The 26388-nt window shown below is 44.3% G+C and overlaps 1 protein-coding gene across 2 annotated transcripts in view; it reads right to left on the reverse strand.

Moving 5' to 3' along the window:
- CACHD1 (cache domain containing 1) overlaps positions 1–26388 on the reverse strand; it is an 89473-nt gene that overhangs the window by 25951 nt on the left and 37134 nt on the right. For both annotated transcript variants that reach the window (XM_039555662.1, XM_010408727.4), the window contains exons 4-7: positions 15627–15733; positions 6621–6747; positions 4398–4542; positions 2687–2903 (exon numbers count right to left, since the gene is read on the reverse strand). In XM_039555662.1, the coding sequence (XP_039411596.1) occupies positions 2687–2903; positions 4398–4542; positions 6621–6747; positions 15627–15733 (596 nt within the window). The remainder of the gene's footprint in view (positions 1–2686; positions 2904–4397; positions 4543–6620; positions 6748–15626; positions 15734–26388) is intronic.

The raw sequence follows: 26388 nt of genomic DNA on the forward strand, positions 1-26388 counted from the left end.
CCAGCACCTGGAGCAGCTGCTCCAGCTCCATGGAAAAGGCTCCACAAAGGTAAAAACCCTGCAGTTTTCATCTCCTGCCCCTCTGTTCTCCTCCCATCCTGCAATCCTAAAGCATGCAGCTGCACAGGATGCCCTCCTATGGAATAGGGCAGAGCAGAAAGCTTGGGAATGTGACCTGGCCCCCTCACACTTTCCCTGGAACACGTTTTTCAGGCTGAGGATGTTCCTGGCCAAAGTCCTGCCCCAAAGCCTTTGAACACAACAATTCACAGCCCTGTGCTTACCCCCCAACCTGTTCCATCACATTTATCTCAGTACTAAAAGTGGTTTTTGTTTGTAGTGAAGACACAGATCGGGATCATCCACAGGCAACCCAGAGCACTGGGCTCAGGTGGTCACATCCCAGCTTTCTTGTTTCACCTGGATTTTTGGTGGATTTGCTGTGCTGGCTTTATTAAATAGGTATCATTGCTTTGACTTGCACATTTTGTCCTCATGACTCAAACAGAATTTCAGCCAGAACCAGATTTTGACACAAAGAGGAGGTGCTGTTAATTTGGGGGAATTTCTACCTCAGTTTTTTTAAGGGATAAAAGTAGGAAAAAAACAAAGCCAGGTATTAAAGCAGCTTTGGGTGGAGTTTAAGGAAAATTGTTGCTGTGTTTCCTAGGCTACAGCACAGAGATTCTATCTGCAGCCAGGCATGGTGCTGCAGCCTAAAAGGAGTAACAAGAGCCAGTCCTAAACCTGCATTAGGGACCAGAGCAAGCAGCTTTTGGAGCATTTTGTCACCGTTTGGGATGAGGATCTGCTGAGCAGGACTGCATCAGGAACTGGCATCAGGCACAAATCCAGACCTGTTTAACAGCACAAGTGTCCCATCTCACACCAGCAGCTCCCCTCTGGCTTTGCCAGTGTGAATTTGGGGCTGAGGCTGTATCTCAGCAGCTTCCCTGACACACCCACACATTGTTCTCTGGGAACAGGATGTTAGAAAATTAACAGTGGAATGAAGGATTTTTTTTTTTGGTGGGTTTGTTTTTCTGTTTTAAAAAGATGAAAAGATTATTTTCAAGAAAATGAGACATGTTTTATAAACATCCTCTTCTCAAACCTATTGTCTCACCCCAGGAATCCTGAAATTCGTTGTAAACACATTAGATCTTCACAATCTTCCACATGGAGAGAAAACCTAAATCCAAGGCATTTGCATTTTAACTTTCTGTGCTTGTGCCCCAAAACAGCTGTTTGATATGAAACCCAGTGACGTATGAATATGCCAAAACTTCTAATCCTAATATAAAACAGTGCCAAACATAAAATCATAGAATCCCAGAATGGTCTGGGTTGGAAGGAGCCTTAAGGCCCATCTCATTCCACCCCTGCCATGGGCAGGGACACCTCCCACTATCCCAGGCTGCTCCAAGCCCTGTCCAAACTGGCCTTGGGCACTTTCAGGAACGGGGAATATGCAGGAGGATGCTGCAAGACTCCTCAGCTGATGTTCTTGGAATAAGTCCTGATGACAGATGCATCCTATCCCAGCCAGCTGCAGCAGCACTGCGTTGTTTATTTTTCATTTGATGGAGTTGCTGCCCTTTCCTCATTTTGCCAGAGGATGGTAAAATCCTGCCCTTGCCAACCTTATCCCCTGTCCAGTCACACAAAGTCTCCCTGTACCAAGGCCTGAAGCTCAGGAACTGGCTGAGCCTTTGGTAGCAAAAGCACCATTCCATAAACCCAAGGAAAGTCACGTGGAATGCGAGGGTATTTCCTCATTCTCTCCAAAGTGCTTTCATTCCTAGTCTTTTCCTCTCTCTCTGGCTCTGCACGGCCTCTGAGCTGGTACCCTTTGGGACACTGATGGAGCTGCACTCACTGGAGCAGGCACAGGGCCAAGGTGTGGGAATTGTGTTACATAATCAGAGTATCCCCATGGAGATGGGCTGTTCCCTCCACCCTGCCATGGCACTGCCACTGTCACGCAAACCCAGGGAGCACTCAGAGCACAGAATTTGCCTTCCACAGATTCCTGGCAAGCAAATCTGCCACTCAATTTCACATCCATCTTTCCCATGTCTTTCATCATATCCTCATTACAAAAAACACCCAGAAAATCCCCAGTCTTGGGAAGGGGAAAGCTCACAATGAGTATGGAAAATTCAGGGGGGTATTCTGAGATGCAGGATTTAGCCAGGACAGCTTTGTGCTCCATAAAATATCACCCATAATTGGTATTCTCAAAAAAACCATTCCTTGAGAAGCAAGGGCCACTTCCCCAGAATTCCAGTAAGGCACATCATCCATATGCAAATGTGCCAGCAGTAATTAAATGAACCTGCAGAAGCTGCAATTTTCCTTGGAAATCCTCCTTTCCCCCCGCCACAGATTGGGGAAATAACTCAGCTATCAGACAGTTCAATCCTGCATTTTCCTCTTTCCTTCAAAAGAAAGGCGAGGCAGCAAGTGACACAAACGAGAAGGGAATGGCCACATCCAACAGTCCCTCATGTGGATTCCAGCCCAAGGAAACACTCCTTAAAATAAAAAGAGGGGAGGGAGCACATTTTTGTTAACATTCAACACACTGCACTCCCTTGGCCTGTGCCAGAGTGAGAACGTGAAGTAAGAAAACATTGGCAAGGCCCAGCAAGAGCCAGGCTTGCACAAGCAGAGGCTGCCTTACTTCCTTGGAGCCTGGTGCCGTTGTTGGTGTTCCGGAGGAGCTGGAAAGCCTTCTGGAAGCCCAGGGCGTGCTGCGTGGAGCTGTCGGACGCCTTGATGCTGCTGACAAAGGTGGACATCTTCCTCTTGGTCTCACTGGTGGCAGGGGACAGGAAGGTCTTGTAGCACTGGTCCAGGGAGCACGTCCGCACTGCATCCGCCACCGTCAGCACCGAGATCTGCCCGGGGAACAGAGTCCATGGCATCACCTTCCCAGGAGGGGGCTTTACACACCCACACACAACACACTGAGAGGCCAACTGAAGGGATTCCGTGGGTTTAGAAGTTGATTGTTGCAAAAGAAATGCTTGGGGGGTAAATCTGTCCAATTTCAAAAGGATTATGGGGAGTTTAAGGGAAAGAGACTTTGGTCTTTGTTTCTCAGCAGAGTCAGCTTCGCTCTGCTCTCACACAATGGTTAATGTACTGCCCTGGGAAGGGAGAACTCACAGGGAAATTTTCAGGAGCATTTTCAGGAAAGCCTGGAGAGCCCAGAGAAAAGTGGAGTGCACAGAGAAATTAAAAAAAAAAAAAAAAACACAAACAACCCCTCTAAGGACTGCTCCCAGCAAAGCTTTTTGTTGTTTCAGTCAGAGCACGGCGACTCTGACATCAGCTTTTCCTGTAAATAAGTTAATGCAAGTGTTACCACCATGCCTTAATGACATCTAACACACCAGGCTCATTAACTGAGTGACAAACTTCATTAGGGAGCATGGCTGAGGCAAGACAGTCACAGAATTAAGCAGTAATTAGATACCTGTGTAGCAGGTTCTATAACCAAGGAATATGTGTTTTAAATTTATTCTCTATATTAACACCAACCCTTCTGACACTTAAATTTAAGTGCTCTTAATTCTGCTGAACTGTAAGATTGCTTTACCATATTAAATCTCTCTAAAAGCACAAAGCTACAAGTGGTTTTCCCACACTACTCATGAGAAAAGGCAAAGATTATCATCAGCTGTTCTTCAATTTGATTTAGCTGAAACTCTTCCTACTCACAAAAGAAAACCAAAAGAGAAAGATTGATCAAGGTCCCATCAGTAGAGAGTTACTAAAAGCAAAGACCAAACTGGAGACTTCTTAAAGAAGCATCTTAGGGTCCCTGGTTGTCTGTACTGAAAACAATCACAGGTTAAGTGACTTTCTCACTGTCAAGTGAGTACCAGTGACAGAGCAAGAAATCAAACCCAGATTTCTCAGCCCTTTGCTGGTACCATAATTATCTGTGGACACTTCCAAACACTAATTACACTTCAGCTTACCCCAGTACTGCAGAAGAATAAATAATTCCCACTTTCACAGAGAAAAAGAGAGGCTCAGAGATAAAATGAGTTGCTCAAAGCAGTCTAGGATGTGACAAGGTGTCATGCTTGGAGCGTGGTTCTTCTTCCTGCTGGCCATCACCGAAGCCTCTGCTGAGATGGAGGAGCCTTTCAACGTTGCTCAGGTTCAAGATTTTGCCTTAGGTCAGTGGGATTTCACTTTTTCCCAGCCTGAAGATCCCCAAATGTTTCCCCTGCAGCAGAAAGGCTCCAGGAACGAGCTCAAGGCTCTGCCACCCCTCGCAGGCAGCTCCCAGATCCGCAGGAATCCATGGACTGAAAACACCACTTTGGGTGAGAACCAAAAACCAAGGGAAAGCTGCTCCTTGCCTGGAGAAACCTCACCTTGTCGTGCTCATCTATGGAGCTGAGGATCACCTGGGCAGCATCCTTGGCAATCTGGAGCTGTGTCTCTGTGACAGAGGCTCCGTGGTCCACGATGACCACGATGTGCTTGGACTGAGGGCGAACGGTCGAGACGTAGACGGGCCTGAGGAGGAACAAGAGCCAAACCACCCTCATCAGGCACCCTGTCATCCCCACTGAAATGCTCACAAGGGAAAAGAGGCAGGAATTAAACAACCCAAGCAAACAACCACGAAGAAACAATGAATTACAACAGGAATTTTTGCCCTAATGAAAACCTGTACCAGGAAAGGCCAGCTGAGAAGGTGAACATGCAGAAATGCCCCTCACTTTCTGGATTTTTTACCCTAAACTCAGTTCTTCTCTCTGTGTCACAGCACATGCTTTCAGGAATAAACCCCTCTGCTTACAGAGCAGCAGTGTTTGGGATCACTTTGCAGCAGCTCCCACCAAGGTGTGAATGAAGCTCTGACAAGCAAGAAATGCATCCTGGTAAACCCTGGCTGCGGGGAACTTCACCCACACGAGAACTGAGCACAGTAATGGGGGATGTGCTGGTGCCACGACAAGTAAAGGCCTGTGCAGCTGCAGGGAGCTGATCAGCCCAGGGTGTTTGGGTTGTTGTAAGAAGGCTTCTGGCCAAGGCAGGGCTTTCCCTTGGTGCCCTGGAATGACTCTCACCCGGGTCATGCTCCACAAGCCCTTGGATCTGCCCAGTTTTACATCCCAAAGTGAGCTACCACCAGTGAGGACTCTCGGTGCTGCCATGTGTCTGTGCTAACACCAAAAAACTTCTTTTCAGGGAAGTGTTTTCAGATCCAGCCCAATACTGAGAGATGTGTGAAACAGTTCACAGGCTCTCACTGAGGTTTCAACCTGGAATAAATTAGGAAGATCCTCAGCACGGAGGAAGGATTAAAAATAAAATGGCAAGTTTCTCTTTCCTCTTTAGCCCAGACACAAAACTAGTCACAGTCAAGTGAGAGTTTTGGGATCTAAATTTTATTGTATCAAAGGCAGCCACAGAAATCTTATTAAGAGGAAAGAAAATGCAGAAGATTTGAGACAAGGCACTGCAGTAAACAACTGGCACAGATCAGGTCTTAACTGTAAAACAGCCTACAGCTCTACCCTGGATTAATACCTGCAACTGAAATAGGGCCTTTGATCTTCAAAGCACTGAAGCATTAATTAATTAATTCACCCAACCTACCCTCTGAAGTAAATATTACCAAAAAGAGATCCCTTATTTAGCCACGGAGGAACTATGACCCAGACTAAGTGATTTGGATAAAATCATTGATGCTTTTAGTGCCAAAGTTCTGAGCAGGACTGGGGCAGCCCAGCTCTCACCTCTTCACACCACACCTTCCCAAGGGCCCAGAAAACTCAGCTGAGCTCAGGACTTTGTGCTTTGATGACACACCAAAGATACCATCAGTAAACTTTTGACTGCTCAACCCTGACAGGAAACCAAACCTTCCTTAGTGTCCCCAAAAGGTTCCTGGGTATGCTGCTGCTTCCCCTGCACAGACTGATTAACTGGTACAATTAATTAATGTGTGACCAGAGATACTAAAGCCACTGCACCTTCCCACCTTCACCAATCCCATGGTACTGAAAGAAAAAACATGGAAAAATACTGCACGTCACATTCTTGGCTTCATGTCCAGAGAACAGAAATCCCTGTGCAGGAAACCCTGCCATCAGCTGATCCTTAATTTCTCCTTTCTTATTTTAGTGGAAGGAAATTTTCACTGCTGCTTCCCTACTATCCATAATGTGCCACCCAAACCTGGGGAAAAATGCTCCTTTCCAGTCTTTCATCCTTCCCCTCCCTCCCCAAAGTGATGCACCTGCCAAAGCAGTAGGATATGTGTCCACTGCTTTGTTAACAGGGGTCAAGTATGAGTCAAATTTAAGTCAGATTCTGCCTGCAGGCTGACCAACAATTTCCAAGTGACTGCTATTTATAAGTGATTTAATTCGGGAGAGGTGAGGAACCTGTATGGAATTTTAGTCTCGTTTCTTAGAAGTGAACCTGTGCTTTAAAAAAACGACCCTAAGAAAACCCAAGGGACTCCATTAGAAGTTACTCATGAATGTTGTCAGCTCGGCAAAGCACAACACTGAATGAAATCAGGGCTTGAGGAATCCAATATTAATGCTTTCCCCAGGAATCTGGAAGGAGGCAAATCCTACCTGCTGCGGTGTTCGTAGCTGCCTTTGCACCGGAACTTGTGGGCTGGGAACACGGTGAAAATCCCCTCTTCTGAGCTGAAATATTGCCACTTAATTCCTGGGTTAGACTTCAGGTTATCAGCCAGGACTGCAGGGTGGAGAGGGAAAATGAAGCAGAGTTACAAAGGCAGCCCAGACTCGGACGTTTCATCACTCATAGCCTCGCTTGTGGTGTTTCGAGGAGAACAACCAGGGCCCAATGTGAAACACAAACTGCTCTGCTTAGGATGGGTAAAACTCACTGGTCAAACCCCACTGACTTGCAAATAGTTCAAGTCTTTTGGAAACTCAGCACTGGATTTGACAGACTTTGTTTAAAGTGTGATGACACTTCCTGAATCTCTGAAGTACACCCAGGTCCCGGGAAGGCAAGGCTGGAGCAAGGAAGGAAGAGATTAAGGCAATTATATATGATATATATACACCCCTACATCTACCTGTAACAATAAACACATGGTCAACATCCTTTCCATAAAGGAAAAAAACTTCATGTTAAAAGATCCTGCTCTTTTTGGTGGAGTAACACCAAAATATTAAACAGGTCTGGTGCTCACAGCTCCAACCTGTTGCCATCACCTATTCTGATTTCTGTTTAAAAATCTCTGCATGAACATCTAGCAAAAGTAGTTTTCCATGAAAATGCAAGTTAAGGACAAACTCACGGTGCAGAAATAGATGAGAAGGTTAAAAAAATAGGGAGAATCTTTTTTTTTTTTCAGGGAAAACACAGCACACTCCCTCTAAGGGTCATGCAGTGGCCACACTCTCCAAGTGCCAAGTGGTGGCTCCATGCTGGTCCCACCCTTCCTCACCCTGAGCATCTCCATCACTTTCTTGTTTTCAAAATCATGGAATCACAGGATCATTGAGGTTGGAAAAGACCTTCAAGTCCAGTCTGTGACTGATTCCCACCTTGTCCCCAGCCCAGAGCACCGAATGCCACGGCCAGGCCTTCCTTGGACACCCCCAGGGACGGGGACTCCAAACCTCCCTTGGGCAGCCCCTGCCAAGGCCTGAGCACCCTTTCCATGGGGAAATTCCTCCTGATAAGCTCATAAAATTCAGAGGGAAGGGTAATAACAGCTCTTAGCAGCTATACTGCAACTTCCCTCCAAGTCCCTCAGGACGCTGAGGAGTGATCATTAATTACTCATTGCATGGACAAAAAGGTACAACAAAGAAGGTCAGTGACATGCTCCCAAGCTCTGCAGTCCAGCAGGAGCTGAGCTCAGGATACAACCACGGTGCAGAGCTCAAACCCTCCTGGAGTTCACAGGCCACACTCATTATCTTTAAAATGTGGTACTTTCTTATTAAAATAATCTCTAGGGAAGCACCAATTAACACGAGCAATGAAAGCTACTAAAAAACTACAGCTTGGCAATATGACCAACACTGACTGATTGACTGGTAAAAACCCTGGTAAAAGCACAAAACATCCCAAATCCAAAGAAGTGTTTAATGCACCGAGGGAAATCAACGGAGTGTTCGGACATTGTGGAAATCTGGAGAATTCTGGGACAGCTGTGTTTGAGTCACCTGAGGCAGAGGTGGCACAGAAACCCTGAATGGTTTGGGTTGGAAAGGACCTTAAAGATCATCCTGTTCCAACCTCCTGCTGTGGGCAGGGAACAGATCCCAAGAGCATAGGGAAGGGAACAGATCCCACGGGCACTGGGAAGGGAACAGATCCCACGGGCACTGGGAAGGGAACAGATCCCACGGGCACTGGGAAGGGAACAGATCCATTGGGCACTGGGAAGGGAACAGATCCCACGGGCACCGGGAAGGGAACAGATCCCACGGGCACTGGGAAGGGAACAGATCCATTGGGCACTGCAAAGGGAACAGATCCCACGGGCACTGGGAAGGGAACAGATCCCACGGGCACTGGGAAGGGAACAGATCCATTGGGCACTGGGAAGGGAACAGATCCCACGGGCACTGGGAAGGGAACAGATCCATTGGGCACTGGGAAGGGAACAGATCCCACGGGCACTGGGAAGGGAACAGATCCCGCGGGCACTGGGAAGGGAACAGATCCCACGGGCACTGGGAAGGGAACAGATCCCACGGGCACTGGGAAGGGAACAGATCCATTGGGCACTGGGAAGGGAACAGATCCATTGGGCACTGGGAAGGGAACAGATCCCACGGGCACTGGGAAGGGAACAGATCCATTGGGCACTGGGAAGGGAACAGATCCCACGGGCACTGGGATTTCTGCCTCATAGTGCAGTGGGAATGTCCCACGGACCTTGTCTGCTCTCCCTCCAGCCTGGAGGGATGAAGGGATTGATGTCCATCCCATGGAACCACCAACTTCGCCACACCAGTGATCTAAGTCCCTTAAAACAAAAGGAAAATGCTCCCAGGAGAGAGGGAATGGGAGGTCATTAGCATGGGAAGCACAAACCCCTCAGCACCACAGCATTAACAGGATTATTCTCCACTCAGGGCAGAACATCCTCTCTACTTGCAGCAGACTGAAAATAAAATCTGGCTGTTTGGTATCTTTAGTTCTTACCTAGCAAATAAAGGGGATCACATCAGCTTAAAATGCACAAAAAAAGGAAGACATTTCCTTGCCATTTCTCTTTTCAGGTTCTCTGACTGCACAACTCGGAGAACTGCAGAGGGGGGCTCTGATTTCCAGTGCTTCACCTTTTGCTCAGCATTTCCCTTCAGCATTCCCTCAGGACTGGCACTGAAAATAGCCCAGTTTCACCTCCTGCATCTCCTCCATTATCAAATATGCCAATATTTGGGTTGGAAAGGACTACAGGGCACATTCAAACCGTAGCCAGACACTCTACAACCAAATACCCACACTGAGGATAGTCTGAGTTCCACATCCTCCACACTTTAGCACTTACTCAAGTTTCCCAGACTGGCTGTGGCCACGATGTTCTCTCCACACTCGGCTCAGAGTAATTACCCTGCAAAAACCACTATCCCGGGCTTTCCCCACTCCTCTTTGCCACAGTATTTTACACTTCCCACAGTGCCTACAAATCCCACTGGGATCCCAGGCTGGGACTGCTGAGTTCTGTGCAAAAATGCAGCTTCTCATGAGAAGAATTCCCTGCCTTGATGGAGCAAGGACTACCAGAGATTCCTCTCCTCATCCCCCTCCAAAATCAAGTTTTTCTCTAAACTGCTGCTTCCTCCTGCAAGCAGAAGGGCCATGAGACTATAAAACATTTAAATCCTTCTTTTTATGTCCAGTCACCAGGATTTCATCGTTCTGGGGGTGAAGTTGTTTTGTATAAAGAGGCTGAAATTCTGGTATTGAAGTTTTTGTTGTGAGTTGAAGAACTTGAAAAATGTCATTTCAAAGTGGACATGTGAACACTCAGTTAAAGCCTGGATGAAATAACTTGCCCAGTCTCATTTTACCAAAAAACATTACAATAAAGGAGTTCATCATTTAAAGGGTTTGGCTTTTTTTAATCCCTGCTATATTAAAGATAAACTTCTCATTCCTGCAAGGCCATGAGCTGTATTTATTTCCCCACGAGAGTATGTGGATTTAAAAGTGCTCATTTTCCCCATAAAACAATTGGTTTTGAAACTCAAGCTCTGCTGTTCTCCTCTTCACACAGTTGTGCTCATGTTTCCTCCAGCGAGTGTTAGTTCAGTAACACCCTCCCCAGGGACCACCAATTTTATCCTAACTCTGCTTTTTCCCCCTTTTTTTTTCTTTTTCCTATGGCCATAGCAGACAATCTCCCTGCAGATAAGCCATGGCTGAAAAATCCAGACTTCTTCTCTTTAAGCACGTTCTTATTTTCCATCCACTCAAGCTCTAAGAATGCCCTGCAGATATTTCCTCAAGTCCTGGTCCTTGCCAGGACACACAGTAGATGAATTTTTTTTAGCCTAAACCTCACCTACCCCAAACTTTCTACGCCCTCAGTGCCTGTAGTTTATTCCTACCTCCTCCTCCCAGAAAACCTGCCCTTGGAAAGGTTATTCCATCAGAGGACCCCAGTAAAAAGCTGATTGTGAGATGAGCTGCCTGCCCAGCCCAAAGCTAAAGGCTAAATCTGTCAGAAAACCTCAGAGCCCCTGGCAGGGCCTGAAGGGGCTCCAGGAGAGCTGCAGAGGGACTGGGGACAAGGCATGGAGGGACAGGACACAGGGAATGGCTTCCCACTGCCAGAGGGCAGGGATGGGTCGGATTTTGGGAAGCAACTGTTCCCTGGGAGGGTGGGCAGGCCCTGGCACAGGGTGCCCAGAGCAGCTGGGGCTGCCCCTGGATCCCTGGCAGTGCCCAAGGCCAGGCTGGACACTGGGGCTGGGAGCAGCCTGGGACAGTGGAAGGTGTCCCTGCCCATGGAACAGGGGTGGCACTGGATGGGCTTTGAGGTTCCTCTCAACCCAAACCATCCTGGGATTCTGTGATTATGATCCTCTGCATTAATGAGTGGATGGAATGATTTTGCTTTTCTAAAGTGAGCATCACCACTAAACAAAGACCCAGCCTTGATCTCACACTTCATGGAAGAAGCAAAGAACCCCAGAAATCTTTGTGCAATCCCTTAATTCCGGACACAGATTGGGAATAAAAGTGGCCAACTGCCCACAAACTGGCATTGCCAGGTCACTCCAAAACTATCTGACCCCAAATCCTGCTGCAGACTGGAAAAGTTGGAAAGCATGGACATGACAGCATTTGAAATGCTCATTGTCTCTAATTATAAATATCTCACAAGGCAAAAAGGACTTTTAGGAAGAAAGCCCTGTGTGACAGAGTTTATAAAACTTCAAAGGGAATGCGATATGATAACACTTAGCACTTCTAGATACCACTTTACATCTTCAAAGCACAGCCAAACCATTAACTAATTAATCTTCAAAGAACAGCACAAACAGGCAGGGGGGGAAAAAAAAGGAACTACTGAACATAATTGCTCATTATAAAAGGGTTTCTTACAGCCCTCCTCTTTAGCATTACACTTGCCAAGCTGCCGACCTCGGATCTCATCCCACAAAAGCCAGGGAAGTTTAATTTTCAGTTCTCCTCTGACAAGTCCCTCCATTAAAAACCTTCATGGTGAAGAAACAGCACAAAGAAATGTGTTTACTGCGCAAGTGAAGACATCTTCTAACTCTCCAGACAGATTTGATCCAGGATTTTCCAAGTCAAACTTGCAGCTCCTGTGCTGTCACCAGAAAAGAAAAGCTCTGCAGCTCAACCACAATTAACATTCTGCTGGTGGCATGAGCCAGGACAGAGCCCTGCTCAATCCTTAGGACTCTGAAGGGAAAAGAAGTAAAAAACTCATTCATTTTAAGGAATGGGACCAGATTCCTCAATTAAAAGGATTTGAAAGGAGGGGAATTAACTCTTCTGCTCAAAATACCTCCCAACCATTTAAACTCAGCCAAAAATCAGTTTAAAATACAGCAATTTAAGGAACATGACCAAGGCATTCCACATTCTGGACTCAATGATCCCTTCCAACCCTGGGTATTTTATGATTCTAATATTTTAAATGATCAACACCTCGAATAAAACAGACAAAATTTATTGGGCAACTTGGTGCCATCTCTGCATATTTCTGGGGAGGAGCGCTCTGCCAGAGCTGCCTGACTTGGAACAGACATTTCAGCACTTCGAAGGATGAGAAGGAGAAAGATTTACTGGTTCCCTGTTTATTCAAAAGGAAAAAAACCTCCAGAGGAACCTGATAACATAATGCACTGGCTCTGGGGAAGATTTAATAAATGAAGGACTGTTCAGAGTGGTGAGGACAGATCTCTTCATCTAACTACCCAAAGCCTGTGCCTCCATCTGGAGAATAAAGACTTTCTCCTTATCTATTTTGTACTAATGGCTAAAAGTAATCCAGATGCAAAACTCCAACCAAGATAAAACAGAATCTTTTTAAAAACTTAAAAAACATTGAAAAAGCTACCTAGTATCAAGAAAAAACAGTGGTAAAAGCATTCTTTTTTAAAGGCTCAGAAGAGACACATCCATCTCTTTCTCCCTCCCCTAAGATTAATGTTTATTTTAATAAAAAACCCAATAATACTGGAAAAAAACAGATTTGAACGTTCCAGGAGCTCCATCACCCTTCTGAACACCCTGCTCAGGGTGGAATTTGGGCTTGCTGTCCACACCAAGGGCTCTCCCAGGCTCTGCTCCTGTGGCTTTGCCAGAGCCTGCGGTGCAAATTCCATTCCCTTCCAACACCTCCAACTTCACCACTCCAATCCCACTTTTTATACTGAGCATGGAGCAGGCCAAGATTAACATTTCCAGAACTGAGAGCGAGGTCGAGCAGAGCAGAGCTGAAATTAATGTTTTGCCAGGAGCTTTTTATAGGCAGGATGATTTAAACTGCAGAACTCACATGGGAAAGGAGGGATGCTCATGGGAATTCTGCCTTTGATGTTCAGAATGAAATGATCGACCCATTCAGGAAGACAACGATGAGAACACCCACATTTGTGTATCCACAATTTTTGGGGCTTTTAAAGCATAAAAATAAGTGAGGCAGAGGTAGAACTTAAACCCAAAGTGCAACAGATACTCCTCAGCAGCTCTGCATGAGGACACTTATGAGAGAAGAAAGAAAATGATGGGATTAGGGGAAATTATTTCGTATTTGATCCTTGTCTTCTTTCAGAGGTGGTTTTAGTTTAATGTGAGTATTGATAGATTTATTGAGAATTGGCTCCTCTGCAGAGCAAGGGCTCTGCCCTGAGTACCCTCAAAGGTAAGTGGTCCCAAAGAAAGATACAAGTAAGAGTTTCAAGCCACAGATGACACTTTTAAGCCCCATTTCTAGGCTGACAGCGTGTTCCCAGCTGGGGGGATGCTGGGGCACTGAGAGCACTCCATTCCTCTAACCAAAACTGCTTTTCAAGACATTAAAAACCATTTAATGCCCCACTCCATTTCTATCCCCAGCCTATCCTAAGCCAATTCTTGTCCCAACCCAAGAATTCCTTTGGGAATCCAGGGCTGCCACTGGATGGGCTTTAAGGTCCTTCCAACCCAACCCCATCTGTGATGATCTCCCAGACTCAAACACAAGGACCAAGGACATTCCTTGGATCTCACCTACACAAAACTTCTCTCTTCACAAGGTGTGCACCCAGCACCAACTTCTGTTTCTCAAATTAACCATTTCCATCCCTGCCTCAATCCTCTCTTTCCATCCCAATTCTCTCTTACAGACATTTCCTCCCTAATCAAACCTCCCCCAAGGCTGTTTTTGTAACAGGAGAGCCAGAGGAGAGTCTGCTGTCAATAAATCCCTGTTCTTACTCTCCCTCCAATTCCCTCTCCTCTCCTGCTGCCCTTTCCTGCCAATGCCATGTTTTGAAGGTTCTCCTTTCATCAGGAATCTTTCAAGCCAGAGGCAAGGGAAGAGGAGGCACTTGAGCCTCACTGCTGAGCCAGGACAGCAGGAACCTTGAACACCCACTAACACTGTTTTTGTGGGAATTCAAACCAGAAATTTAAATCATGTTTACAAGAAACTGCAACTTATTTGCTTTTCATTACTCAAAAATAAGGAACATTTCTTGAATACTTTTTTTAACCTCCAACTTCTGCAGTAGAAAAAGATTTAAATTCAATTTAAATAAAAACCATGAAGTGATTCATTCAATGCCTTGCTCTCACAACAGTGACTGTAAGCTTGCTTTCAAAAATTATTTTGATTAATTAACAACTGCATGCGATTTTAAACATTATTTTAATGAGCTGTTTGGGTTTGGTTTTTTGTAATAAAGAGATGAGTAAAACAAAGCTCAGCAAATCATAATGAGTGAACAAAGAGTGCCTGGCTTTAGGATGGAAAACACCACACAAATCACGGCATGTCAGGAAATCAGCCTGGCCAGCACCTGCATCCAAGATGTGGGATACAATGGATGGGATGGAAAAGAATCTATGGGGACTGTTCACTTTCCTTTTATATTTCATTAGAAATCCAGAAAGCAGAGCTATAAGAAGAGAAACAGTAAGGGAATTCATAAAAATTTGGGGTTCTTTCTCCCATTTGTTGCAAGATGGTGAGGGTGGAATGACAGGTCTGCCACTTCATCAGTCAAGTTAATAAAATAAATCAGACTTTTCTTCCACAAGAGCTCTGAAAATTAAAATAAAATAAATCCCAAGTCTGCTTTATTCCCCCTGAAGAATTAACAAACAACCCTCGCCCCAAAATGAAATCCACAACCAAAGTCTATTAATGGTCCCTAATTTACAACACCGAGCACCATAAAAAGTTGAAAAGTCAGATGGAACAGCTGGGCCAAAGTCTGACTGAACCCAACTGAAATCCCTGTATTAATCCACACTGATCAGGATGCAAAAAAAAAAAAAAAAAAAAAGAAAAGAAAGCCTTGCTGCACCAGAGGCCCAAAAGCTGTATTTTTCAGGGATAAGTCACGTGTATTTTGGTTCTAAGCATATTTCTAAGTCCTTAAACGTGTCGAGAAAATGCCCTGACAAGACAAAGAAAGGAAATATTTTAAGATGCCCTCATATTTGGTAGCTTTTGCATATCACTGCAAAGGCAGCCTCACACGAGCTGAACTCAGCTAAGATGATCAGAGGAACTTCCCTGTGCGGCCCCTCCAGCAGCTGACACTGCTGATGCCAAAGCAGACAGGCCAGGAAGGAGAGTGCCTCAGAAAAAGAACTAAAAAGAAAGAAATAAAAAGTGCAGGAACCACAACAAAATTATCCATGGTAGGCTGGAATAAAATCTTCATGACATTTCTATAAAGTACTTAGACTAAGGGCATTACTTTAGGTATCAGCTTTCAATCATGAAGTCTCAAATTAAGAGCAGGGTGACAGTTGCAAGGAGAAATAAAAGCTTGTTGCTATGGCAATCAATGCAAATTCCCTGTGCCAAGGAAATGTTCGAGTCTAATGGGGAAAAAAACCCTACAAGAGAAGGAAAAAAACCCCCAAAGTAGAACTGTGCTGCTCACCAGAATTTAAGTCACGTCCAGGATTGAAGGCTCTGCTGTTGACAGTGGTCGAGAGTCTATCGCAGCTGATGGTTCTGGAAACGTTGGTGTTGAAATTCCCATCAAATCTGGAAAAATAACAAGAGGATCAGCAATCAAACTTGATTTATTAAACCTACATTTACAATGAAAACACAGCTTTTTCATATTTCAATGTAAATTGTTATTTGTAATAACACAGTGGTGTTGAAACTCCCATCAAATCTGGAAAAACAAGAGGATCAGTAATCAAACTTTACTTATTAAACCTGCATTTACAATGAAAACACAGATTCTTAATGTTTCAGTGTAAATAACTATTAAGACATTGGTGTTGAAATTCCCATCAAATCTGGAAAGATGACGACAGGATCAGCAATCAAATGTTACTTATTAAACCTACCTTTGCAATGGAAATTTAATTCTGCAATGTAAATAATTATCTGGGAAAATCCAACTTTATCTATCCTTTTTAAGAGGCATGGGGAAATTGTGGAACCCAAGCCTAGGGGGGATAAGCTCATTTGCTTCTGCTCTCTGCACTCATCTGTTCCATTTTCCCCCACAATAATCCTTGAAAGGTGGGACCATGAGAGTGGTGCTCGTTCAAGTAGATTTGAACAGCAGAGATTCCAGCTGGGGAACGTGCTCAGCATTCCAGTGCCACTGGAAGTGCTCCCTCCTGTTGTGAAACCAATCCTTTTCTCACCAGAATCTTTCAGCAGTACCAGGAGCTCTTCTTTCTCTTTTGAAAAATGGCCTTGTGTGCAGAGGAATTTCTCTTTATGCCTTTATGAAAATCATCTGATCGAGATCCAGTTGCCCAAATGTGGCTGCCCCTGGATCCCTGGCAGTGCCCAAGGCCAGGCTGGACATTGGGGCTGGGAGCAGCCTGGGACAGTGGGAGGTGTCCCTGCCATGGCAGGGCTGGCACTGGATGAGCTTTAAGATCCCTTCCAACCCAAACCATTCCATGATCCTGGGATTCCATGACAACAGAACAATTTTAAACCTATTTTCTGTACCAAAATTTGAGGATTTACACTCCAAAGAGCAGAAGGAATCTGACAGTCTGAAGTTTTGTTGTATTTTGATTAGGTTGAATAATTCAAACACATTCATGACTCTAACACAAAAAGTATTCCAGTGCATAGTTCTAATAATAAAATTATAAAATAGCATTAAACCAATGCCTTGAAATTTAAATACAAAATATTTTAAAGGGTTGTAAATAACTGTGAACATTTCTGCAGCTTTTGAGGACCTAAATGCAGTTTTGTATCATTTACACAGGTCAATTTTATTGGATAAAATTTCTGTGACCTTGATTATTCAGGTGACATTTGACAGTGTGATTACTCTTGTAATTAAAAACCTATTTACTTCCTATCAAAGAGTTTTCCTACCACCAACCTATTCCTAAGAAATGATAAACCCAGGAAGTTCCAGCTCCTTAAACCAACATGGTGCCTGGAAAACACTGATTTTCTGCTCCCATGTTTGCTGTAAGGGCTGGTTTAGAGTCACAGACAATAAAACAATTCCCTTCCAAACCATCCCCTTGAAACAACAATTAGCAGCAACAAACCCCACAGGCAGCTGGAACCCGTTACCACGAGGAAATTTCAACTTATGACCACAGGAAGAGAGGCTTTTTAAGCAAACTAAACCTCTCCTAATTCAATAGAGTTTCTTTGAGCCCAGCTCAAAATAATTTCATTCTGCAGGGATGCAGATGCAGCATGGGCTGAGATTTGTGAGGTCCTTGGAAAACTTTTACAACTTACAAGTGAAAAAAACCTAAGAAAAAAAAAAAATATCTATTAGTAGGCTCAAGATCAGAATCTCTGTAGGTGATTGGATCCAACACCAGAAATTTTAGCCTTACAAACCCAGGCAGAGCCTCCTCACAAGCTTAGAAATTTGGCTTTTAAGTATAAAATCCACTTCCTGAGAAGTCCCTATTAAATTCCTTAATGATTTTCTGCATTACAAATAAGTAAAATTATCTTTCATGAGAACTCCTAACCACACCTCAGCCACTGAATCCTTTGGTCTTAACATCAGATTAAATTTTCTGATTCTTGTAGAGTCACAGAAGTCTCATTTTGCACAGTCAGAGCCCATCAGACTGGGAGCTCCACTTGTAAGAAGCTCTCATCAAACTGAATTCTGGAATATGCAGAATGTGACCATTATTTCTCATCCACCCCTTAGTTTTAATATCATCATTGCCACACAGAAATATCAATAAAAACAAAGCCTCCTTAAACTGGCAGGCTTGAAAATTAGTTTAACTTATATCTATAAACACTGTGGGCATCTTAAACTGTGTTTTTCCTAAAGAAGATAAATGAAACTATCAGTGAACAGTTAATTACTGAGAAATCAGCATTTTTTGATCCCTTGTCAAACCAAGATTTAAGGAAAAGTTAAGGAAAAAAAAAGGAAAAAACCCACGTTTATTTGGAAGTAATTATTTGCTCTCCATCCACTTTCAAAATTACACAGAATAAATGCAGAGTTTAAACCTGCTCTACCCATTTTGGTCAATATTTTAATATAAATATTGGGGGAAAATCTATTTCTAAGTTGCAAACCTTCTACCATAGAGATACAAATGTAAATGGAGAGTGCAAGTTTTGGCATCAGAGATTCCCAGAGCAGCCTGTCCACAAATTCCCTCTCTCATCCTTGGATAAATTTCCCACAGCTCAGCCTTGTGCCACAGTTGGGTTTCCCTACATGAACACAAATGTTGAACTCCTTTTGCCCTCCACCTCACATACACAATTAAGAACTTGCTCATCACTGGAAAAATACCACAGAATTGTGAGAAACACCCAATAATTGTGGCAACTGCTCCATTTTTGCTCGACGAAAGCACTGGGGGCTCCTTGGAGGACACGGATGTTTGGTGCTTTTGGTATTTTAGCCCAAACAACACAATCACAGCACTCCATCAGCTGGGGTTTTGATTCTGGAGTCAGAGAGGGGGAAAGATGATTATGGAATCACAGAAGGGCTGGCACTGTAAAGCTCATTCCATGCCACCCCCACTGTCCCAGGCTGCTCCCAGCCCCAGTGTCCAGCCTGGCCTTGGGCACTGCCAGGGATCCAGGGGCAGCCCCAGCTGCTCTGGGCACCCTGTGCCAGGGCCTGCCCACCCTCCCAGGGAACAATTCCTGCCCAATCTCCCATCCATCCCTGCCCTCCTTTGCCTTAAAGCCATCCTGCCCTTGTCCTGTCACTGCACATCCTTGTGCCAAGGCCCTTTGATCTCCTGCATTATCCTTGCTCTCCACAGTCAGGAAGAGAGGGACAGACAGACGGACAGACAGACACGCAGGTCTCCTGTCCTCGTGCTCAGCCCCAGGCTGCAAGATCAGGCTGGCTCTGTCAGACAGCCAAAGCAGCCAGACCCGGAGCCCTGCACAGGCTCATCCCCTCTGCTGGAGCTGTTTGTTGACACTATTGGCAACCTGCTCCCGGAGAACTTCCCAAGCCCTCTCCATCGAGGAAAAGACATTTCCCAGGAATGCAGCTCTTGGATGGAGGCTGTGGCTTTTCTTATCACGGTTAAAATGTAACTACTTCAAAAAAAAACACAGCTCTTTCCAAGAGAGCAGAACTGTTGTTGATTTTTTGTTGGCTGAAGGATTTCCAGCCTAAGATTGATTGATAACGGATGGGTTCCACAAAAATTGTGTTTATCTTGGGGCAAACCCAAAAAACTGCACATTAAACATCTCCATCCTAAAGAAATATTTCCGAGCAATGCTAAACAACAACCCCACAGTGAAAAATAATGACTTTGCAGGATGTAAACTAATTGTCCCAGAGCTCCCATCAAAATCTATTAGTGATGGCAACAGGATACCTTGTTAACAACAAACATTATTCATTTATTGCATTAAAATGCTTCAACATGCTCCAAAAATCATCCAAGGCCTCAGCTTTTTTCAGGAAGCCAGTGTTAGCTACCCACCAGGAAGATGGATTTGTGCATGCCTAAATAATCTGCAGCAGAGCTAGAGAAGGGAGCAAAACAAATTCCTGCAGCCCAATCCCATCCCTCCTTCTTACAGCACACAAGTAGCAAAATGGAAATACAGTTAATGGGGGAAAAAGTAGAAATAAAAGATGAAGAATTGTTTTAAATCCCATCAGTTAAAGACCAGACCTGCCAGCCTTGAGCAAGGGCTGGCCCAGACTGGGCTAGGTGGGATGTCTGCCTCAAATCTCTTTTCAGGTGCTGTTTGTCTTAAAATTGACTTTTTGCACCTTGCAATGGAGTTTTTGGTTCCCACGGCACAAGGAGACCTGGAAAATAGAGCAGCTCCCATGACCAGTAAAAACCAGCACCAGGAACTGGGCAGAGGCAGCACTGTGGCAAATCCACACTGCAATATTTGTGATCTTTTTAATGACTCTGGAGAATTTTCCACATACTTCTAAGTCGGTTTAATTCAGAATACATTATTCATATATTTGAGCATCTTCCCCACTAAGGCCACAATTAAAACCAAAGCCGTGGCACTGCCAAGTGGCCTTCCCAAGCAATGTTTATATTCTCAGCTGTAACTCCTGCTTTTACCTTTCCTACCATAATTATACCTCATACATTTTCCACTCAGCTTTCAAACTGCAGACCTTCCCATCACTCGCTTCAGAAGAAGTTAAAATTCCAAAAATATTTGTATTTTAGTATTTGAAAACAAGCACTGATCAGCACCTTTTCTCTACACAGAGGAGCCAATTCTTACCAGTGCCTCCCTTAATTCTTACCAGTGCCTCCTTTTATTTTTACCAGTGCCTCCCTGAATTTTTACCAGTTCCTTCCTTACATTTTTACCAGAGCCTCCCCTAATTTTTATCAGTGTCTTCCTGAATTCTTACCTGTGTCTCCCTAACTTTTTACCAGTGTTTCCTCTAATTTTTACCAATGCCTCCCTTAATTTTGACCTGTCTCCTTTAACTTATACCAGAGCCTCCCTTATTTTTTACCAGCATCTCCTTTAATTCTTACCTGTATCTCCCTTAAGTTTTACCAGTGCCTCTTTTAATTTTCACCAGTATCTCCCTTAAATTTTCACCAGTATCTCCCTTAAATTTTTACTAGTGTTCCCTTCAGTTTTAACCAGTGTTCCCTTCAGTTTTCACCAGTGTTCTCTTCAATTTTTACCAGTATCTCCCTTCAATTTCTACCAGTATCTCCCTTCAATTTTCACCAGTGTTCCCTTCAATTTTTACCAGTACCTCCCTTCAATTTTTACCAGTGTTCCCTTCAATTTTTACCAGTATCTCCCTTCAATTTTTACCAGTGCCTCCCACTTTTGCCAGGACCACGACTACAAGGCGGATAAAAACTTCTCTTGAGAGTTGACCCAAAATGTTCCAGGTGACGACATCACAACCAACACTTGGGAAGTCCTCCAGAATCCTTATCAAAAACCCCACACCAAAATTCTTTAGATATAATTTGGTGTGGTTTTTTTTTTTACTTCTTTAAAGCCAGCAAAAGACATTGGCTGAGATTCCCTTCCAAGACAGGCCCCTTCACCCCATCCCCCTTTTCGCTGCCTCCCTCTCTTCCTTCTGGATTCCCTTTAATGAAGAAGGGCTGGAAGCTGCATCCCGAGGGAGCAAACAGAGCCACGACTCCCACTTTGATCTGGTCCCCACGGAGCTCCACGCTCCCTGCCTGCCTTCCCAGATCTTCCCTTGATTGACGTTGGCTCTGATGTACAAACTGCTTTGAACTTCACACATGAAATTCCCATCAGGCCGCACTCATTTTTATTCTCCTTCAACAGGATTTACGAGCGGGAGATCAGCGAGTGGAGGAGATAAAATGAATTTGCAGGAGCTTTGAATCTCACATCAAAACGGCGCTCGAGTGAGCTCCAATTGGATTTTGCTCGGTCTGAATTTACAGTGTAAATCAACTTCTTTTGTGCATTTGGAGTTTAGGGAAAAACGAGGGAGCTGTGGATAAAAATGGCACTTGAGCAGCTGCTCAGGGCTTCATATTGTTTTAATACTCATTTTTTCCCTTCCTCTCTGTTCATGCAAATTCAAGCTGACATGAATATGCAAATGAAATTACATAAGTTCACTCAAAATTCAGCATTTCCTTTGAAATTCCCAACCAGGCCTTGTTTGCTTGATTGCAAGGCAAGATTTTAACTTATATTTTACATAAATACTTAAATATAGGGTGCCCACTGCATCTAAACAGAATGCTGGAAAACAATGTTTTTATGAATAAATTCGGGCAAAAAAAAAAAAGCTACTGATGTTACAGCTACACAATTTCTTCTGGCAAGGCACCAAAGTTGCTCCAATTATTTCAAGTAGTCTTGAAAAAGTCCAAGTGCAGCTGCTCTCAGACGTAAAGAGAATGTACTGTTGGAAGGAGGTTTCAACCCAGGAACACAAACTATCCCCATCCTCTCTTTTTCATGAGGAATTTCTATTCCAAACCCCACATCTTCTTGAGGAATTTGGCCACATTAGAAATAAAAGCAAGAGGCCGGGAGAGAGATTTCCTGAATACCTGCTGCACTTTATGGACAAAAGCTGCCAAAGCCCAGGGCTGTGCACACTCCCTACATCTCTGTGCTTTACTGCAGCCTGAAACTCAGTCAGAACAGCAAATACATCTTAAATTTCATTTATTGTGGCCCCCCCACTCCTCCTCTGGAAGTGCAGCTCTTCAGCTATTGCAGCAACCCAAGGAACTGAATGGGATTCCCGTTATCTCCCACTTAACTGCTCCGGAGAGGGAAGATAAACACAGAAAGAGCTGTGATAAAACTGAACTGCATTAGCAAATATTTAACCATCTGCTTAAAAAAAAAAAAAAGCAAAAACCAGACCACTTCTGAAGGCAGTATCACAGTCAGGGAGTAAATGATTTTCAAACAGAGGTTCGTAAACTCCCTTATTCAAACAGCTCTATTAATGTTTGCAATGCAGCACTGCCAAGTAGGGTGTTTTACCAACAAATATTTCTCCATTCCAGCTCCTTCCACAAATTTGGGTAAATGCATTCCCTAAGCTCTCATCAGCATAGTTAAATAAAGAGCAAAAATAGATTTCCAGCTGCCTGGAAAGGCGGTGTTAAGCAGCCAAAGTGGGAGCATTAATGAACACCAGTGCCCCTGAACAGATGGATTTGGAGACCTGGGGCACCTTCCCATAAAAACCCAGCAGTGAAATTCATTTGTGGCCCCGGGGTGGAAGCAGGGAGGAAGGGGGATGATTCCAGCAGCACACGTGAGCCATGTCCAACAAGGAGGTGCAGTGAGGGACACTCGGGGCAGCTTCCTGCAGCTGCCACTTCTCTTCTTGCTCAGATCCCAAGGAAACTGGAACTCCCTTCTCTCCCTGACCTGAGGACATGAAATGCTGAAGCCCATCAGAGTGATGGGTCTTAAAACCGGGCAGAGAGGAGGATCAAGATCAGGTTTTGAGTCCCTTGAAAAGCATCATCTGGTTTTCTTGTTGGAAAAGCTGCAGGAACAGCTGCATTTCCTCACAAATGCATCTGAATAATTTGGTTTTTTTCCTGGAAGGTGATCCTATGCAGCCATTGCTGTGTTGAGAAACCACTGGCAGGTGCTCTATGGCCCCTAACACAACCAACTTCCCTGGCAAACTGGAACTATGGAAAGCTACTTCTGGAAGCCTCCCACATGAGAGCATCAATCACAAATCCAGAAAAAGGCATTTTTTACAATGGGTAGAAGACAAATACTCAAACATTATCCACTTGTTCTTAGAGTGGAAGGAGTTTGATTTCCTTTCATCGGCAAATATTCAATATAAACCCCTTCTTTATCTGCCTGGTGCCATCCAGGCCAGCACCATCTCTATGAAGAAAGTTATTCCAGTCATCACTCACAAGTCACACCATGCAGACCTGCAAAGGTAGAACCCCCTAATGCTTCCAAAGCTGCATCCCAAAACTCATTTCTTAAATCCCTGTTTAGACATTTCTCACAGCTGACACATATTCCATAAGCTTCCATTGCAGCTACTCAGGATGTTTGATAAATAAGTTCTGTTTATTCTTTCCCTCCCCTCTTGCTGCCCCATCTGCCCATTCCAGACCCAAGATTTCCTCAATACCTGCCGAGGGCTTCCAGGCAGGAAAACCAGGACACAAACGTATTTATCCTCTTCAGGAGAAAGACACTTTAATTCAAACACTGTCTGGTAAATAACCACCCAATTCAATCACGATAGGGAATGTCTGGAGACAGCATGAAATCCATTTCTCATGGCTTCTTCCGCAGCCTTTGTTGGTGAGGAAACACAAAGGCTCATTTTTCCAGCACGGATTTCTTCCAGGATTAGAAGAGGCATGTCACCTGACATCCATTTCCTTATCTCCCATCAGCTTGCTAAGAGCCCGGAGCACTTTATCCATATGAACTCTGCCTGCTTTGGAGCAGCCTCTGGTGCTTGGGAAAAGGGGCTGGTCCCCAGGCTCTGAGCCCAGGGACACAAACGCAGCCTGGATGGCTGCGCAGGGAGCAATTTCCACACCAACCATGTGGGAGCTCGGAAAGCTCTGCTCCCTGCCTGCCCTGCTCTCCTCCTGTGCCATTCCCAAACCCTGATGAGGTAGAGCTGAAAATGCCAACAGAGATAACTGGAAGAAGGATCAGCAATAACTAAAGGGGAACACGAGTCCCTGCCCTGCTCACCGCTCCTCAGCAGTCCCTGCACATGTATTTAGGTGTGGGATTTTTTCCTTGAGTCCAAGCACACATTTAGAGCCTTTGGTAAAGCAGCTGAGTGTAATTTTATCAGGAAATGTTTGTTGAATTAAGGCCTAGGAAGGGTCCCTTGCCAAAACCACTCAAGAGCCACCAACAGTGCTGCCTCATCCAGCTGGGTTTGCATATTCCAATTTATTTATTTTCACCACTTCCCAAACCAAGGTGGTTCCATTGCACAACCCTGCCTTGGAGGGGGCACAAACACACAACTGCTGCTCTTACATCAGTGAAACCAGAATATGTTGGGTACAAAACAGCAACCAAAAGCACAACCAGGCTGGGAATTTTAATCCAGACTGGAGTCACACGGAAACTCATTCATTTGGGCTCTTCACTGCAAGAGCCAACACCATGGAATAACAATAAAATAAATATTGCTTTCCCTGTCATATCCCACTACTCACTAAACAAGCAATTTAAATGCCAGGTTCATTTTCTAACCCAGTTTGTACTTTGTTAGGTCCTATTTTCTATCATTTACAGTCATCAGGTGTGGAAATCCCACAGTTTATCTCAAGCAACATGACAAACCAATGCTCGGGTTTTCAGGATAAATAAAAGCAAACTCAGGGATAATTTTGTTAATGGTAACAACGAATACAAATTGAAGTCAGCAAGCCATTAAAAGAAACTCAAAATAAAAATCCTTTCACTGCAGAATAGTACATCCAAGTTAATTTTCCCCAAAGCAATCCAAACTTGCAGCATTCCCAACACAATGTCAATAAGCTGGACAATAAGAGGTTGAACACCATGTGACAAACAGCCTTAAACACCGTGGGAAAAACCTTCAAATCTACCTTAAAAATACACCCTGAGGATAATGCACTCCTGACACTGTTCTTGCCCCAAATGTTTGCTCAAATAAAGAGGCTACATGAGGAAACAGCCAGAAAAAGAACACACAGAGTTCAGGAGTTGTAACACAAACATTTCACAACCCTCCGGAACAAAAACCACAGCCCCGGGGACACAGACATGGCCAAGGCACAGTCTAAGGCAAAGGATCTCGTGGAAAAAGCAATTTTCACAGACAAATCTGGCTCTTTTTTCACGTGACCTCTTCTGCAGCAGCAGTTCATAAACGTTTTAACCAAAATATTATCATTACTGTTGCTTTAACACCAACATTAAACACTTTAAACACCCAGGATAAGCTGTTAGCAGCAGCAGCACATCCAATTTCACTTCCTACAAGTGCAGGCCCAACTGCAGCTGGAGTTAGTCCATGAATTAAACATGGAAGAATTCAAAATATGGTCACAATATCCAGGTGAATCAGCTTCTTTCCCGATATTTTAACCCAAATGGGAAATCTCCCAGAAAGGCAATGCCACAGGGCAGGAAAATGAAAGGAAGAGCAGCAGATGGGAGAGGCAGAAAGGGGAGAAAAACTGAAATGATGGCAGAGGCATTTAGACAAATCAGGCAGTTAACAAAGCATGGAGCTAAAACTTGGAAGTTTCAAACAGAAAATACATTTTTACATTCTTTTTTTTTGACTTGCAGATGATTTCCTACAGACAGCACTGGGTCCAGTGGTCAGATAAGCCTCAACCAAGGTGCTGTCCAGAACATCCTGCAGCTGATAGACTGGTCTGGGAACCATTTAATTATTGATCCAAGCAACTAAATAACGAGAATCAGATTGTAGAGCCTGAATGAGGAGCTGTGCAAACAGCAAATTCACCTGCTTTGCCAGCCGTTTGTGTTTTAAACCACTTACTGGGAATGATTCTTATGCAAGTCCACCACAGCTGAAGAAATTTCTAAAGGACTTCCAAGCTACATAATTTTGGAGGACAAAGTGAAAGGGAATTCACTAATGTTTCCAGACTAAAAGCAGACTTCTTTTTATAATGAAAAATTAGGCCACACTGACAAGGAGGTGGATAAATCTCTTTTCTCATTCCCCTCAACCCTTGCTTGGAAGGTGTTCCTGCTGCCTGGTG

The sequence above is a fragment of the Corvus cornix genome, chromosome 8 (assembly GCF_000738735.6).
Source record: "Corvus cornix cornix isolate S_Up_H32 chromosome 8, ASM73873v5, whole genome shotgun sequence".
In the NCBI taxonomy this organism is placed as follows: domain Eukaryota; kingdom Metazoa; phylum Chordata; class Aves; order Passeriformes; family Corvidae; genus Corvus; species Corvus cornix.